Below are 16615 nucleotides of genomic sequence, written 5' to 3' on the forward strand. Positions count from 1 at the left end.
CTCCTTTGAGATTTCCCTAGATTGCACTTGAATCAAATTAAGCCACAGCACAGATAAGAAAGCCATTGAAGTAACAGCTCGATTCCCTTATTTTAATACTTTTTCTGTTTTACAGATTGCATACCAAGGCACCAAGAAATCATCCACTCCTTATACACGCTAGCCCATAGGAGTGCCCAACTATGAATATACAACAAATACACCAAAAAATCCTCATTATATTATAGGCTATTTGCCCCCCAAAATGAAAAGAATATTCTTCACAGGCAAAATCTGCCCACAGAAAAAATAAAAGAATCAGACAACTGCATTTAGGAACTTTTCCCACTCTATCATCAATCACTTGTCTAGTTTCAAAATCCACCAAGATGTGAAGCTATGTTAGACAAGAAAGGCTTCCCTGAAAAGAAACTGATAAAAATCAGAACAGAAACAACCACAACAGAGCCTACACATGTTATATCAGCATTTATCAGTTATGACAACAGCCAAATAAAACCGCTATACTGTTGCAAGCCTTCTGTCATACACATTGCAACTGCACACACAAGCAAGAACAAAAAACATCAGTCTGTCTTATCACAGGGAACAAGTCTCATCACAGAAAACATTTCACTCCATCTCGCCAAGTTTTCAGATTTAACTGCTGGTACACAACAGCATCCTATAGGAAAGCCATTATGGGTGTATGGGAAAATTAATCAAATTCAGTATTTAGTTCTCTCTTCATTAACCTTACCTTTCAGTTGCTGAGCTAAGAAAGACACAAAACATTCTCTTTTACCTTTTTCAAGTACCACCATATGTAAATTCCAGGGATAAATTTATGATTATGGATTATACCAGCAAAACCAAAACAAAACCAAACAAAAAGGTATTTTCTCAAGCCCCTCTGTGATCTTTGCAAACATCTGTGTTCTTCCTAAATACCATCCACATTCCATTATGCAAACATATTAAATGGGAATTTTCAGTGAGGCACATCAAACACACTTCAAAATGCATGGAAAAAGAAAAGGGATATACAGTAAGGTCTCCTGGGATTTTCTCTAGCTTTTAACCAGAGTGCCTACATTTTCTAGCACCTTTGCTCCCTTCAGAGACTTCTGTAAATGCCTTTTTGAGCAAGTTACATAATAGCTTTATATTGTGCTGGTATGTTGGAGGAAAATATGGTTATCTACCTTAGTAAAGGTTCAGCTGAATGCAAAATAAACATGGTAAAGCAATCAACCTTGGTGTATCACTGAGATCCTTCACATTTCCACTGTTAGAACAAAACCAAGGGGTTTTATTAAATCTGGAGGTTTTATTAAATCTGGTTTCTCCAACTCTGTCAAGACACTGAATATGAACTTCCGATAGAAGCTACTGCTATTGCAGTTCTTTGTAGTGGTTCAGAATGAGGTTTTTAAAATACACAACAGCAATTAAAACTATGATATATTTAAGCTTACTTTTATGGTGAAAGATATAGACTAAGTAATTTTTAAGCGGGAATACAGTCAACTGTACCTGAAGTATGTAAAAAGCTAGGTGAATCTGATCATCCCTTACAACACAAAGACTTCTCCTTAATTTCCTATGTGCCTGAAAGTCTACTGACACTTCAGTTGTCAACAGCAAAGTTCATTCTCCTCTCAGGGTGAATCTCCGTGCATCTTGCCAAGTACAAATAAACTGCCTATTCAAAGGCACCCATTACTTTCCTCTGAGCATGTAGGAGATTAAGGCACCTGACTAACATCTTTGTGCCCAAGGTTCTAGGACATTTAAGGCAATATAAATTCAGTCTGCAGTGATCTGTCTTCCTGCATGCTCCTGCTCCTCCTTTATGCTGATACTGGCATTCATCTGGCACCCTGGTCAGCCAAGTCTGAAAAATTAGCAGAAAAGTAACCCAGAAAAAATAAAGGGACACAGGCAAAATACTGAGCAAGAAAGGTCTTTTTGACAGGTCAGCATCCTAAAGCAAGCTGAAAATGAAAGGCAGATTTAACACAACTAGGATGACAGCACTAGGACTGCAGTAACATCAATTTACATAGGCCTAAACTGAAACAGGAAGGAACTTTAAAATGTTTGACACCCAAAGAATACTCTGATTTGACGACAATAAAAACGTACACCTCCCCTTAAGACTATGTTGGATAAAAACTTGTAGCACCAACAGCAAAGTTTTTCTGCAACAAGAAAAATCTAGAAGTCTGCTCCTAAATTGCACAAGTGCACAAACACAGCATTTCAGATATTTATAGTGAATGTTTCGGAATAAAGCTAAATAATCCGCACAGGAAAGCAATACCTTTACCACATTTTCAGTTTATTGCAGGTATTAGCACATGTAAATAAATCCATATAACCCATGTGAAGTCAGAGCAGATGATGGCTGCTATAGAGAGATAGCAGAGGCAGTAGCACTTGTCTGGGAGAACAGTCATTACTATAAACATCCTTCCTCATTAACCACAAGTACACATTATCCAAAATGCTGCTGACGTATAGGTTGGAGAAGAGGGGGAAGGTTACAGGATTTTTGTTTGCTTGTTTACACAAAGATATTCCACAGATTATTCCTTCAAAAAACACTATAAAAATGTAATTACACTCAACATTAAAACCAAAGACAGTAAAACCAAGCCAGAACATTGTTGAAGGTGAAAAGAAAGAAAAAAAAAAAATCAAAACCAAGAAAAAAACATACTTCAAAATTTAAAAGCTTCACAGGTAATAAGTCTACAATCCTAGAAATGTTTGCCCCTGCTTTTTCATATAGAAGGCAGTATAATAAATGCATCAAGAAACTGCGACTTTTACAAGAAAAAGAAAGGTCAGTACTCCATGTATTATGGGATTGCATGTGGGGGTAAAGGAATTTGGAAAACAATGCATGCCTAGTCTTCAATAGAATGTTGTTCCTTCAAGCATTTTTAGTATGAAGCATTAAAGTAGCAATGAGTAATTTAAATAATGAAGTCTAAATAGTTACTTTCTGGGCATGACCTTTTCAAATTAAGGTTCTGGTTCTGGAGTTATTTCTCAATCTGCTCAATTTCATCCATGCAAGCAATTCTACTAAACTTAATGAGACAATTTATGTACAGGAAGTTAAACACATACTTAAACACTACAGATGAAGACATTTTACAAACATAAAGCTTTCCAATGTATTCTGTAATTTTACTTCGCATAGTGGCTATGTCAGATTGATCATACCCTTTAAGAAGGCAGCCTACTTGCTTTCTCTTCTCCTCAAAAGCACCCCTAGATTTTCCGGTTGCTTCTTTGTTTTGATTTGGGCTCTCTACTACTGTTGGGGAAAATGTTCCAAACAAGAGAGAGGCAAAAGGGGAGGTCTTTATTTTTAACATAAAGGACTCTCCATTTTACATGTCTCATAATTTTGCCACTACAATTAGGACAAGACTATTTCCAAATGGGGTGGGAGGAGGAACTACTCTGTAATTAATGGAACAATAATACCAGTATAATAACATCCAGGAGACCCTTAGCAGAATTTTGTAAGCCACTGCATCTTTAAACACATAATGATTTCTCTGACAATTGTATTTCTTTAAAAAAATAAGGATCTACTCTAAGTGTTTATTAGCTACACTTTTAGAATGAAGAAATACAGATTACATGCAATTGCTACTTCAAAGAATTACTTAGAGCAACAAACTTGAGTGGTGTTTGGTTTATGCATAGTCAAATAAATTAGGGGACATTCAACTGTTTAAAATAATATTTATTAACAACATACATTCAGAGGATTGTTCTGAAATACCCAGCGCAAACACATACAAAATGAGAATCACTTCATTTCCGAATCTGTTTATATACTGATTTAAGGTCTCTCCAGCAACAAATGTGGTATTGTAACAGAGAGTTACATAACAGAAACCGCGCTGTCCTTATCCGCAAAACGATAGCGGGTAACACCACTTTCCTTTCACCCGAGCCGACAGACCGTCTAAGAAAAGCAGCCACTCCTGAAGAGCCTACCGAGCGCCACAGCGCTTCCCCCGGTGTTAGGTGCGGCACCTTTTCAACAGGCGACAAGCTGTAAGCCCCCAGCCAAAACGGGCAAAGCGCCCCACCGCCTTCCGAGCCCCCTCAGCCTTTGTTTTCCCGTCAGGCCGCGGGTGTACGTGCCTCAGCTAACAGCACAAAGGTGGGAGACCGGCGGCCAGTACCGCCGTCCTCTGCAGAGGCGGCTCGGGACACGGGCACGCACGACCCCCCCCCGCAGCACCCAGCCGGCCTCCGCTGCCTGCCCGCCGGGAGCGGCCGCTCGGGCACGGGCTGTCGGGCGGGGCGGGGGGCCGGTGCTGCGCCCGGCCGTGGGCGACGTTTGTAGCTGCCCCCGCTTTCTCGAAGGAACCGCTAACCGTTTCCGACGGCCGGGGCGAGGCCGGGGGGTACGCCCCGGCCGGCTGCCGCCCGCCCGGCCCCGCGCCGTGCCCCCGCTGCCCCCGGGGCCGGGCTAGCGAAGCCGCCAGGTGGGCTGAGGCCGCGAGGCGGAGGCGAGGCCGCCCCCCCCCCCTCCCCCCCCCCCCCCCCCCCCCGGCCGGAGGTGCCGGGGCCCGGCCGCCCGGCGGTAGAGGAGCCCCCTCCGCTTTCCCGCCGGCCCGCTCCGCCTCAGGAAAGGGGGATTAACCCTTCCCTCGCCCGCCCCCCCCGCTGCGCCCCTTCGCGGGGGTGAGGCCGGCCCGGCTGCCCTCAGCCGCCCTCCTCCCCACGGCCGGACACGCGCCCCGTGTGCGCGGCAGTCTCCTCCCCTCCTCCTGCGGCCCGACCGGAGGCGGGAGGGGGCCGGGGCCGGGGCCGGGCAGGAACGAGGGGAGGGGGGAAGAGGCCAGGCACGGCGGGGCAGCCCTGCGCGCAGCCACACCTACCTGTCTTCTCGTGGTCATAGCCCACCACGATGAAATAGTCGGCCAGCCTGGCCATGGCTGAGAGGAGCCCGCCTCAGGCCTCACCACCCCTGCTGCGGCGGCGGCGGCAGCTCCCGGGAGGCTCAGCATCCTCCCCTCCGCGCCCGCCGCAAGAGAAGCGGCACCACCTCAGCCATGTTGGAGGCGCGGGCGCCTTGTGCGCCTGCGCGCCGCCGAGACCGCCGCGCCGTGACCCCGTCGGGCTGGGCGTGGGCTGAGGGCTCGCCGGCGGCAGGCGGCTGAGGCGGCGCGGCCCCGCTCGGCTGCGCTGCCCCGGGCCGCCCTGCCCCGGGCCGCCGGCTGTCCTCGGGGGTCGCCGGGGCAAACGCTATCGCCTCGCTTCGCAGCCCATCGCGGGCGGGGAGGTCCGTCCCCCGCCCGGGCCCTCCCCGCCCGCGGTGGGCTTTGTCTCCTCGCAGCCTCCCTGTGAGGTACCCACCCGCGGGGCAGGGGGCCCGGAACGCTTCCTCCCTTAAAAAAAAAAAAACAAAACAACCAAACCGCGGCAGGTCCGACCGATCTGCGCGCTCCGGGAAACGCTGGTGCCTGAGCGGGACTAGACCTCACCGCCCTCCGCAGGGACCTCTCCTGAGAGGAGCTGCCGGGGAAAGGCATCGCCCCCGCGCTTAGGCTGTGCGAAAATAAAACCCGGCGGCGAACTAACGCCATCCCCCCGATGGCTCAGCCTCGGCGATGGAGACTCGCACGTTTCCAGGATGTTTCCTGTTTACGTTTTGTCCGGGATGTGCGGAACATGCCGCCGGGGGGGGGGGACGGACGGACGGGGACATGTCGGCCCGCGCGGCTGCCGCGGCGCTAACGGCCCCAACGGCTGCCCGCTAACGGCCCCAACGGCGCGGCTCGGCTGGGCTCTGCGGCGGTGCCCGCCGCCCGCCTGACAGGCAGCCCCGGCCCTCCCTCACACCAGCAGCCGCGACCCCTGACGCTGTCCCCGGCGGGCGCGGCAGCGGCGCCCTGAGGAGGGTGGCCTGCCCTGCCCTGCCCTGCCCTGCCCTGCGGGGCGCGGCGCGGCCGCCCGCTCCTGCCGGCTGCCGCGTCCTCCTGCCCGCTCCGGCCGACGTACGTGCCCCTTTCCACGCGGGTCACAGCGCTCGGGGCTGGGAGCCTGGCGGTGCCGCTGGCTGCTAACGGGGGCGACGGCCGGCAGCGCCTCGACGTAACCCTCCTGGCCTCCGACATGCTGGTCCGGGCACACGCGGGGGCTGCCAGGGCGCTCGCTCCTCAGGTAGCGGGCAGATTTCGTGTTGCTATTTATAACGTATGGATGAGGCCGACACCTTTCAGACTCTCACCCTTGAAACCCCGGTGGGCTTGCCTGTGATCGCAGAGATGCCGGTGATAAACAGAGTGTCTGACACTACAGCGCTTGGTTAACTGGCCAAAACATTCTGATAAACTTCTATGTACGTCCTGTCTGACAGCACAGAGAGAACAAACAACGCAGAGGACATCAGTTGCACTACAGTGAGGAGCTGCAGCTGCCATGGGTACTGGGCTGCATATGGAAACGCAGCAAATTGACTGGATTTGCTCCTGAAGATCCACCATCACGAGGGATGCAGCAGTCAGTCATTAGCAGTTTCACAGAGACATTCTTGTTTCAAACACGCAATTCTTACACCTCCGTCTTAGCTGGGACACCAGTGCAGTGTCTTGCTGATAACCCAGAGGCAAACTGGTCCGGAAGCTTCGACAATCAATTACAGTGTTCTCACTTGTGCCTTCTCAGCAGAGGGCAGCGGTGGAAATCTCCCTGGAGTAATCAACTTTGTGGGTTAACTGCTTCAAAGTAGATGCCATGTAGAAAGACCTAAACTTAAAATAATTGCTTGTTAACTTCAGGAGTAAAGAAAAACATGTAATATATACATTGAAAAGACTGAATATACTCTTTGAGAAAGAGATGCACTCTGTGGGGTCAGTCACCTCCTATACTAGGTAGGAGCTAGAAGAAGGAACACCTTTCTTAAGTTATGCATAGGCAATTTTTTTGGTTCGTGATCCTGTAGACCTTAATGACTGAAACCCGCAAAGCTGTTTTCAAAACACTGAGCTTTTTGATTAAAAGCATTTCTGAAGTAGAAACAAAGGAACACAAATCTTAATGAAGCCACACATTACCCCTGTGAGGTGGACAAGGATAAAGCCCATCGCCGTAACTCCTGGAGGGAGACGCTGCAGCTGTTCAACAGCACAAAGCCAGGACATGCAACAGTTTACAAAAGATAATGCAAGGGATAATGTTCTGTACAGCTAAACCTGGAGGGACAGTTTAGAGACACGATGAAATAACCTAATTTAGAGTTGAAATGGGACCTTAGAGTTATCTTATCTGCACTCATAAGAAGGTTCAATATGCAATAACAAATCTCAGTAGTTAAGTCTCATTGCTTTTATAAGCCAGCACGTCTAGCAGGAGAGTATCACCTAACACTTTTCCCAGGGCATTAACAAATGCTAGATCAAAAGGAAGATGTTACTTATTGATTCCCCAAAACTACTGGCACCCACTTTACAGCCTTGCTCCTTCTTCCATCTCGACCAATATAGCCAAAGCTTGGTTCGTTTCTAAAGCATGTCATAAGAAGTGGCACATCTTAAGTACTCATGTAACAGTTCATCTGGGTTTGAAGAGAGCTGTGTACTGGCATGGACAGCAAAAGGAGTCAGTCATCCGTAACTTACTTCCTTAACTTCCCTTACGTATAGAAAAATCTTATGTTCTTATAGGACAAATGAGGAAGTGGAGCGGATTGTTTGCTCACCTGAAGTCTAATGCAAAGTAAACTGAACTTTCATCCAGACCATCAAAACCATAATTCCCTCTGTTGCACCAGAGCAGCCTGGCTCCTCATGGGAGATGAAGGGGCTCACAGAGCAGCAGCTCTGGGAGGACACCAAGTCCTAGGTCTCCAGAAGGACCCAGTAAGCAGCCATATATTTATCCCGGGGGAAGAACTGTGGGGCTGCAGCCCCTCCAGGAGACCGAAAGCACACAAGGGACAATGTTGCCACACTCAGACTCTGCACTTACTACCAAAAAGGTGTGAAGGTTCTCAATACCTTCTACAGTCAACTCCTCCTTGAGGAAATATAAAGGTCACACTCTGCCTGCACTCCCTTAATCCAGTGTCACCCCACCCCATGCCAGAACAGGGAAGCAGCTATGACCCCAATCAGGTTTTCCCCTACCAATATGCATCCCACCCTCATTTAGGAAGCTTAGTTTGGTGTACTCAAACCTATCAGATGTAAGGCTCACTGAAAGCACCTCCAGTGGGACTACCAGAAATGGGATCACTCCCTGTCACTGTGCCCTTGGCACAGACAAAGCTGGCTGAGTGCATGCACTAACAGCAAGGCTTTTCTGTGTGGAGCTTGACTGAGGTTTTACATCCTTCATGGGCTGTCGTTCTTCTGTTATTATCATCACCTTTCTGCTGATTTCATATAGGCTGAAATACAATTCAGTATATTCATATTCGTGGCATACGAATTCAGTAAAATTTGTTTAAACCCCAAATGAAACATGCAAAGGCACTTCCACTGGCTTCAAACAACTTGCATAATCAGCACAGCATAGTTGCTTCAAACTGATTCCTCATTCATGCCTACAGATTTTAGACCTTTGCTTTTGGAGTAAAACTCAGCCTGAATAAACCCCTGTACAAGTAGCAACTAATCTTCACAACCTCCCTGCCAGAGCAGATACATATTGTAAAGTCTTTTGTACATATGGCAACATGGAGAGGTTGAATGACACACCCAAGAAAATCAGTAAACAAGTACAAGAGCTGGATGTTCTTCCAGACCAACTTCCTGACAATGGATGAGGCAGCATCCAAAGGAGACCCTACACTTCAAAGGAGAGCTCAGTCTTGCCGAGCTGCATGGCATTGCCTCAGAATAATAGTTTGTGAATAATATTTCGATGGAACATTCTGTGTAGCTTTTTTCAAAATGGAAATAACTCAGTATTTATTTTAAAGTGGCCACTGTTACCTCATAGTACAAATTCAGTGACTATTGCTCATTTCCAAACCGCACAGGAATGCAAGTGCTTGGGAAGAACAAAATGAGCATCTGAACAAAGAACATGATGTTTTGTGTTAGATTTGAATCAGCCTTACCTGCTGAAGCCCTTTCACAAATCACATCAGCAAGAAGCTGATCATTTATGTGCCAAAGTCTGCCACCTCATGAATTTGAACGAGCTAATTTTGTATCACTAAAATGACGGTTGTAGTCAGCATGGAACTCACAGGTGAGTTGTGTTACTACTATTGTTGTTATTCCCAAACCAACATAGGATTCTTTCTGCATTGTTTGCCTAAGAGTATACAAAATAACACTTCCCGTTTAGCCAAGGGTTTTAATGAGGGATTTTCCAGGATTTGGGGAAGAGTGTGATATTTTTACTGGAACAGGAGGCTTAATTTGAATCAAAACAACGCTCATCACACAAAATCCTGCCTTTCGTTCGGAACAGATTCAGTTTCAACTTCTGCTGAGCAAGGAAACGCTTGAACTCGCTCGAGCCTGAGCTGCCTCGTGAGGTCTCTCAAATCCAGTCGTCGTGGTCGGATGCAGTTGTGCAGCTCCGGTCATGATACAGCCCCGTTCCAGACCACCTACCTTCCCACCTCCTCCTCTCCGAGTTTGCACCCCGGGCCTCCCGCTCGGTGCGCTCCTGCTCCGCAGCACGGTCCGCGCGGCGGGCAGCGGCACCGCGGCTCCGCGGAGCTGCCCGAGCCGGCGGGCGGAAGGGACGAGGGGCAGCCCGGGGCTGGCCGGCTCCGGCCGCGCCCCGCGCCTTGGGGCGGCCGCCGCGCTGCCCCGATGGCTCCGGGCGCCCGCGGAGCCGCCGCCGCCGCCGCGTCCCGCCCCGCGCTCTGGCCGGGCAGGTGCGGCGGAGGAGGGGACCCGGGCTCGCCCCGGCGGCCAGCTCACGGCCGGGGAAACCGCCTCGCCCCGCGGGAGCCGCGCCGGGGACCCGGGGAAGGCAGGCGGGCCGGCTGGAGGATGCGACGGGCGGGAGGTAGAGCGGGTGCCGACCCTCCCTGCCGGCGGGTGCCGGCGGAGAGCGTGTGAGGGACGGCGGGGCGGCAGCCGGATGGCGGGGCGGCTCCCGGGCCAGCCTGCCCCCGTACAGGTGAGATGCCGGAGACAGAAGCCTCCGGATGCCTGGACGCTGCTGGCGAGGCAGGGAGGGAGGGAGCACCTCAGACCGAGTCAGCGCCGCACGGGAAAGTTTCCGTCATCCCCTTGCACATACCTCTCCAGGGTGTTGTTATATACCGCGGTTATCTAGAAAGGCAGAGTCACGAGTACATACATACTCACCAGATTTTTTAAACACTTTGCTTGGGGCAAGATGTTAGAGAAACATCTCGCACATGCCAGTTCATTCCCTCCTCCAGAGCAGCCCTTGCTGGGAAGGGTACCCTGACACCCCAGAGCTCAGGTCTCCTGGGGCATTTCCCCTGGTTCCGCTGAATTTGCATTGAGACATGTAGGCAGAGAAACAGTCCATCTGGTGCTGGCTTCCAGCACCCCCTGCGAAGCTGGACCTCTGCATTTCTGAAGTGCCACGGAGCAAAGATGTTAAAGACTGTAAAAAAACAACAAAAAAACCAAAGGTGGGCAGACTAAGGTTTTGCTGCTGGCCAGCCGGAAGAACGCTGCTAGAGACCTTGATCCTGCCTTGATCCTAGTTTAGCTTTATAACCAGGGAAGTAAGCGCGCTCACGTGTATAAAGGTTTGCGGACTGGGGATAAAATGACACACGGCAAGTCTTCACCAACATCCATAACCCCAAGCATTTCCGTGACCCTGCGTTTGGCCCAAAGCAATCCCGCTTCCTTTGTTCAAAGGTACAGAAGTGCGCTCTAACCCTCAGCTTCCAAAACCATTTGAATTGTGATTTATTTGAATCCGTCAGTTAAATCAAATACATTTTATTAGATAAAAAATGCACCCAAGTTGAGTCATAAATATTAATGATGCCTGATTTGTCACCTCCTTACTTGTGTAAAGAAGGCTGGCATTCATTACAGTTTACTCATCATAATTCACGTTGTCCAAATATGGGTTTATGTTAGGAACTCTGGTATCTGATGGATTTGTATGGATTTTGGAGTTGGTTGAGTCTAGTTCCCACTCCCCTGCTTCCACCCATCTGAAGTGAAGATGCCTAGAATGAGAAATTATGCTACAGACCGTGTAAACATAATTATATATCGGCAGTTAAAAAGTCTGTCCCCAGTAAAACAGACTGAGGGGCTTATCAGATTTTCCAAGTTATGCCATGACCTGGAATCCAGACCTAAAAGCTGTCATTATAATTAACAAAATACCAAGGGGGTTATTTAAAATAATTTTCAACAATCCTCTTATTTTTACCCTACTATGGGTCACCCCTAACCCACGCTAGAATGATGAAGTGCTTGGGCCCCCCCCCCAATGGCTCAGCCAAGGGTCCACCCACGGGAGCTCGCGCTCTATAAAAGGGAGGGGTAGAGCGCAGCTCGGCAGTGGTTACTTCAGACACACAAAGAAGGAGTTCTCCCTCCTCAGGAAACCCTGCAAGTTCGGATCGCTACTACAAGAACATTTGTCTCAGTGGATTATCCTCACTGTCAGGTAAGAACTTTTTTTTTTCCTCCCTCAACAACAACAACAACAAAAGATGCAGGGGAGGTGGAGAGGAAGTAAAAATCTACTAAATCTGGACTGTTTTGAAGAGCTTGGAGTTACGCTGCAGAGTCTTCCACTGGCTCTTGGCATCAGCTGCAGTTTACAACATAAGATCCAGAACTAGCTGGTTCTGCGTGTGAAGTGGGAAGACGAGCTATCAGGGGATAAACTTCCAGGCAGCAAAACACTTGCTGGAGTTTGGAAACGATGCGTCTGATAGCCAGCTCGCTCTAATAGCATGGGCTTGCTAAATCCTAGTGCAAGCCGCTGGGGGTATTCTGGAAATCCTGCTGGTTTTCAGCCGCCTCTGCAAGTAAAACTCGACAAACGTAAACTTTGGAGGCTCTGTTATTTACTCTGTGATAAGTTGCTGAGCAAATATTAGCTTCTGGTTCATATCGCACTCAAAGTCCCCGGTAGCCTGGGGGCTCTCCGAGGGAAGCTCTCTGGAATCGCCAGAAATGAAGGACAGACCTTACCTGACTTTTATTAGCAACCATGCTTACAGTTCTTCTCTTTTCCCTCCACCAGGAGCCCAGCCAGAATGAAACTAGTTCACGTAGCCCTGCTCTGTCTCGGCTCCGTGACTTTCTTCGGGGTGGATGCTGCAAGGGTGGACGTAGCGACAGAGTTCAAAAGAAAGTGAGTATCGGAGCGCACCCTCCTGCCAGCGCCCAGCCCCGCTTGTGGAGCTGCGGAGCCTCCGCGCCCCCGCGCCGGGCTCCGGCCGTGATCAGAGGGACCGGATTCCCTGCGGGAATTGCACAGCTCCTTAAAGGCCTCGTGCCCTTTCAGGAAACATTAAAAAAAAAAATTTAAAAAAAATCTCGGCGCTGGCAAAGATTATCGCCCCTCGAGTCTATTTGGTTTGGCTCCCGCCCCGCAGGCTTGCGCTAACAGGCTGTCCTCTTCCCTTGCGCTTCTTTCAGATGGACGAAATGGGCACTGAGCCGAGCCAAGCGGGACGTGAAGCCTTCGGGCGCGCTCCGAGGGCTGGGGGCAGCCGCCGACGTGCAGCCTCTCGTACGGACCCAGGACGTGAAGGAGGATCCCCGAGTCTCGCATCCCAGGTAAATCCCAGCCGCTTCTGGGCTCGGGCACTTGTTGGAGGCAGTGGGAAGTTGCAGGGTCCCCTCGTTTCCGGGTGTTTAGGCTTCTCGCCGTAGATCCCCCCAAGCGCCGGAGGCAGGTCCTGCCCGGGCTGCACATCGCGCTGAAAGCAGCCTCCCACCTCCCTTTCCCCGCGCTCTTCAGCTGGCGGGAGATAGCAGCGCCTTTACAGTGAAAGTCAAATATAAATAGTAACTCGAGCTCTGGATCCATAGATAAAGTAACAGCCGTAAAGCGGCGGGGCCCCTCCTCGCATCGGCAGCAGGCTCTGCTCTGCGACCAGATCGCCCCTCTCCCGCCGCTCGGCGGAGGGCAGAGCCGGGGGGTGGCGGTGGCGGCGGGGGGAAGTTCTGCACCGGGGCGGGGGGGGGGGGAAGCTCCCTGCGCCCTCCTCCGGGGCCCCACGGCGCTTTTCTCATGCCCGCTCTCTGTCTTCCTGCCTCGCAGCAGCCGGGAGGATGCTCACATCCGCGTCAAGCGCTACCGCCAGAGCATTAACAGCTTCCCCCACTTCCAAGCCATCCGCACGGGGTGCCGCTTCGGGACGTGCACGGTGCAGAAGCTGGCGCACCAGATCTACCAGCTGACCGACAAGGATAAGGACGACGCCGCCCCCGCCAGCAAGATCAGCCCCCAGGGCTACGGCCGCAGGCGGCGCTCCCTGCCCGAGGGCCGCAGCCCGGCGCGCTCCCCCCAGGCCGAGCGGCGCCCCCGGACGCGGCGGGCGCAGCCCCTCGCCCCCGTCCTCGGTGTCTGAGCGCGGCGCTACCCGGCCGAGGCCGTCTCGGATGGATGGACTGAGGCGCGGACGCTCCGGAGCTCCGCCGCCGCTCGGCAGCCGCCGCCAGGATTCGTGGGAGAGCGCCTGTCCGGGCGGGACCCCGGCGCGCCCTCCCCGGCCGCGCCGCCGGGGCCCGGCAGGGGCGAGGGGCGGCCGGTCCCGCGGCCCGGTCCCGCGGCCCGGCGCAGGGAAGCTGTGAAGGCCGGCGTCCCGCTGGGGACGCGCAGGGGCTGCTCCCCCCCCTCCCCGCCCGCCCGCCGCAGCGGCGCGGCGGTCACTGACTCTTTACCCTCCCCGGGCGAGGCACCGCCGGCTCCCGCGCCCGCCGCCGGCTGGGACTGGAAGGCGCCCGGCCCGCGGCCGCCAGAGGCGCCGCTGGCCCGCCGGCCGCCATGTCGCCCCCTGCCCCGCCGCTGCACCCGGCGGGGGGGGGAGGCGGGCCTTCCTTGCCGGCGGGCTGCGCCCAGAGCTGCCCCGGCGCCGTCTGCCCCGAGGAGGGGTTGCTGAGGGGAGCTCCGCGGCCCGGGGCGACCCGCCGGCGGGCGCCGGCTGCTGCGCGGCACCCCCGGGCCCGGGGGCCGCGGCCCCGGCCTCGCCCTCCGCCCCCCGGTGTCGGAGGGCGCGCGTTCAGCCCCCGGCGAGGACGGGTCGCCCACATCTGCTCTACCCTCTGCGTAATCTACACCCGGCAGGGAATCGGACACTCACTAGTCCCTGCGGGGACTGCGATATACTTGAACGTCACAGAGAGGAAAAGTGCAATTGTACGTGGTTTTCGTTAATTGTAAGTGCGGTGTGTGTGGATCATGAGATACGTATCGATATTTAAGATTATCCTGTGTCATGTCCCGTTCGTATCTTTTTTTTGGAAAATATATTTTATTTTTATACGTTTTATATATATATATATTGCATAAGGGCATTTTAAAACATTGTATCCCCTCTATTTTTCATATCGTGAATGTCAAACGTTAAACTCTTTTTCCATACCTTTTTTTATCTTGCATTCCAGACTGGTGAAAGATGTAGAGAATGTATCAGCTGTTCTCCATGGGTAATATGTGAAATAAAATAAACACTATTACGTAAAACAGTTCTGTTATGTTGTCTTTAGTAGGGGCAGGTGGTCAAGACGAATGATTTCTTACTGTGTTCAGTCCTACCGTGGCAGGTCTGCAACTAAAACTCTTCAGTTACAGACTTTTGTTAGCAGCCACCTTATCTAGTCAAATCAAATGAACTCAAAAACAACCATGCATCTTAAAATCCCAGGGCAGATCTGCTGAGAAGGCTCTAAGGCCTTTTCTACCCACATGTTCCAGCCAGGGCTGAAACGTGTCACAGCTTGGATTGATCGTGCAAGTTTATTTTTTGCCCTAATTAATCAGAGAAACAACTGCACACTTCAACATTGCACAACAAAGTAACAGATTTATTGAGGGAGCACGTTCCAAAAACGGTCATGGCAGCTTCCAAGGTTATTTATGTTGAAGGATTTCCTGGGCCACAGTTCAGGTTAAAGTTAAATGGTGACCAGTTCAGTGCAGGCAGAACATCTTGGATAAAAGCTTAGCATTAGGGATTTTGTTGTTTTGTTCTTTTTTTTTTTTTTTTAAAAAAAAAAACAAATTCCAACCACAGACCAGAAAACAAATGTGAAACTCAACCTTATTAATGCACCAACAGCACCATCTCTTGGTGTCTACTCTTTGCACTCCAAGAAAACCTACAAACGAAGCAAGTGTATTTGAATAACATCTCGGGTGAAACATACAATCTCCCCTATTTTAGAGTATCTCTGAACATAGTTAACATATACAGGAGAGGACTGGGGAACAGCAGCACTAAATGTTGCTAGAATAAACGAAGCGGGCATATATTTTTACCTAATACTAAATGCCTAAGGAACATATATTTACAAGAAAAATTCAAAAGAACCGGCAATCACACCTTTCCAGGAATACTGCTGCAAAAAAGCTTGGGTAGGAATCCAGTTGACCAGATACCTGGCATATATTCATAATAATCTCTCTCCCCAAAGTTTTGAAGTTCTGCTCGGAGTTGCCTATTTTGAGTGACTGTCCTAAACATTTTCAACTAAGAATTTTGGAATCTTGAAAAGTGGGTTTTCCACTTGAAATGTTCTTTTTTAAAAAAAATGCATATATATTGACACTTGCCAGTTTTAATTACCATCTGTTTATTAACAGATGGAAGAGAATTTACCTCTCTACTGCTGATGGCCTTTCTGATCCAGGTTTCATAAGATCTAAGGGGTGACAGCAAATGCATGATCTTCAGCACGGTTTGTAGCTGCCAGCTGAGAAACAAGCAAGTGGCTATTCTCAAATCATGAAAGATCTTGAAATCAGAATAGTTGCTGCTTACAAGTTTTGGGGTGCTTGTGGTGGGAAATTACAACGTGTAGGTGAAAGCGTGATCCTACTTAAAGTACATAGCACAACCAAAATGACTTCAGTAGGACCATACAATTTAATAGCTACAATGTTTTACTTATGGGTTGCAGAACTAGCACCTTTGTCATCTAAATTTTGGACCCAAGGCTGGATTGGGCTATAGCGTGGCTAAGTATGTACTTGCCAACTAGCTACTTCTGTTTGTATTGATCTTTTCTTCATTTACTGCCAAAACCCAGTCCCCACTTAAAATACATTTTGTCCCTCCCTTCCCCTTCACTGATGAAAACCACTTCACTCAAAGCTGAAAGATCCTTGGACTAACCAGTCAGGGCTAAAACCAGCAAGCTGGTGTTGGATGGCATAATTCTGACCTTACTGGAGTTTACCAAGTACAATTTCTGTCTGGAAGGATCAAGAGCACCACCTGCCGTGCTTGTAGGGAGAAGCAAAACTCCGTGGTTGCAATAAACAGCAACTAAAGAAAAGATTTTTATTTTTTTTTTATTTCCTCCATCCCCCTCCCCCAAATCTTTGAAACCATGTCTTGTAAAGCGTAAAGATCAACACTGCTAAACTAGATGTGCCAGAGAGTAGTGAGTAGCCCTGTGCCTGGAAGACAGCACGTTCTTTCAATGTATGGAGCTGAAAA

The 16615-nt window shown here is 50.4% G+C and overlaps 2 protein-coding genes across 19 annotated transcripts in view; one reads left to right on the forward strand and one right to left on the reverse strand.

Moving 5' to 3' along the window:
- The window catches only part of SBF2 (SET binding factor 2), a 289338-nt gene extending 277067 nt beyond the window's left edge, over positions 1-12271 (reverse strand). For 7 of the 17 annotated variants that reach the window (XM_069803847.1, XM_069803843.1, XM_069803846.1 and 4 more), the window contains exon 1: positions 4899-10933. In XM_069803847.1, the coding sequence (XP_069659948.1) occupies positions 4899-4953 (55 nt within the window). In that variant the 5' untranslated portion in view covers positions 4954-10933. Of the gene's footprint in view, positions 1-4898; positions 10934-10985; positions 11410-12134 lie in introns of those variants that run through there. The other 10 variants (XM_069803834.1, XM_069803833.1, XM_069803831.1 and 7 more) reach the window with 10 other exon arrangements.
- On the forward strand, positions 11498-14637 carry ADM (adrenomedullin). 2 transcript variants are annotated; one of them, XM_069803848.1, is made up of 4 exons: positions 11498-11601; positions 12187-12297; positions 12585-12725; positions 13213-14637. In XM_069803848.1, exons 2-4 carry the CDS (start codon positions 12200-12202, stop codon positions 13520-13522), a joined length of 549 nt encoding a protein of 182 aa, XP_069659949.1. In that variant the 5' UTR covers positions 11498-11601; positions 12187-12199; the 3' UTR covers positions 13523-14637. The 2 variants fall into 2 exon arrangements, with proteins under 2 accessions (XP_069659949.1, XP_069659950.1); XM_069803849.1 differs by having other exon boundaries at positions 13216-14637.
- The last annotated feature ends 1978 nt before the right edge of the window (positions 14638-16615 follow it).

The sequence above is a fragment of the Haliaeetus albicilla genome, chromosome 16 (assembly GCF_947461875.1).
Source record: "Haliaeetus albicilla chromosome 16, bHalAlb1.1, whole genome shotgun sequence".
NCBI lineage: Eukaryota > Metazoa > Chordata > Aves > Accipitriformes > Accipitridae > Haliaeetus > Haliaeetus albicilla.

Coding starts and splice junctions, on each gene's coding strand:
- ADM (XM_069803848.1), top strand. CDS start 12,200: ATGAAACTAGTTCACGTAGCCCTGCTCTGTCTCGGCTCCGTGACTTTC. Junction 12,298..12,584: donor GCGACAGAGTTCAAAAGAAA/GTGAGTATCGGA, acceptor CGCTTCTTTCAG/ATGGACGAAATGGGCACTGA. Junction 12,726..13,212: donor CCCCGAGTCTCGCATCCCAG/GTAAATCCCAGC, acceptor CCTGCCTCGCAG/CAGCCGGGAGGATGCTCACA.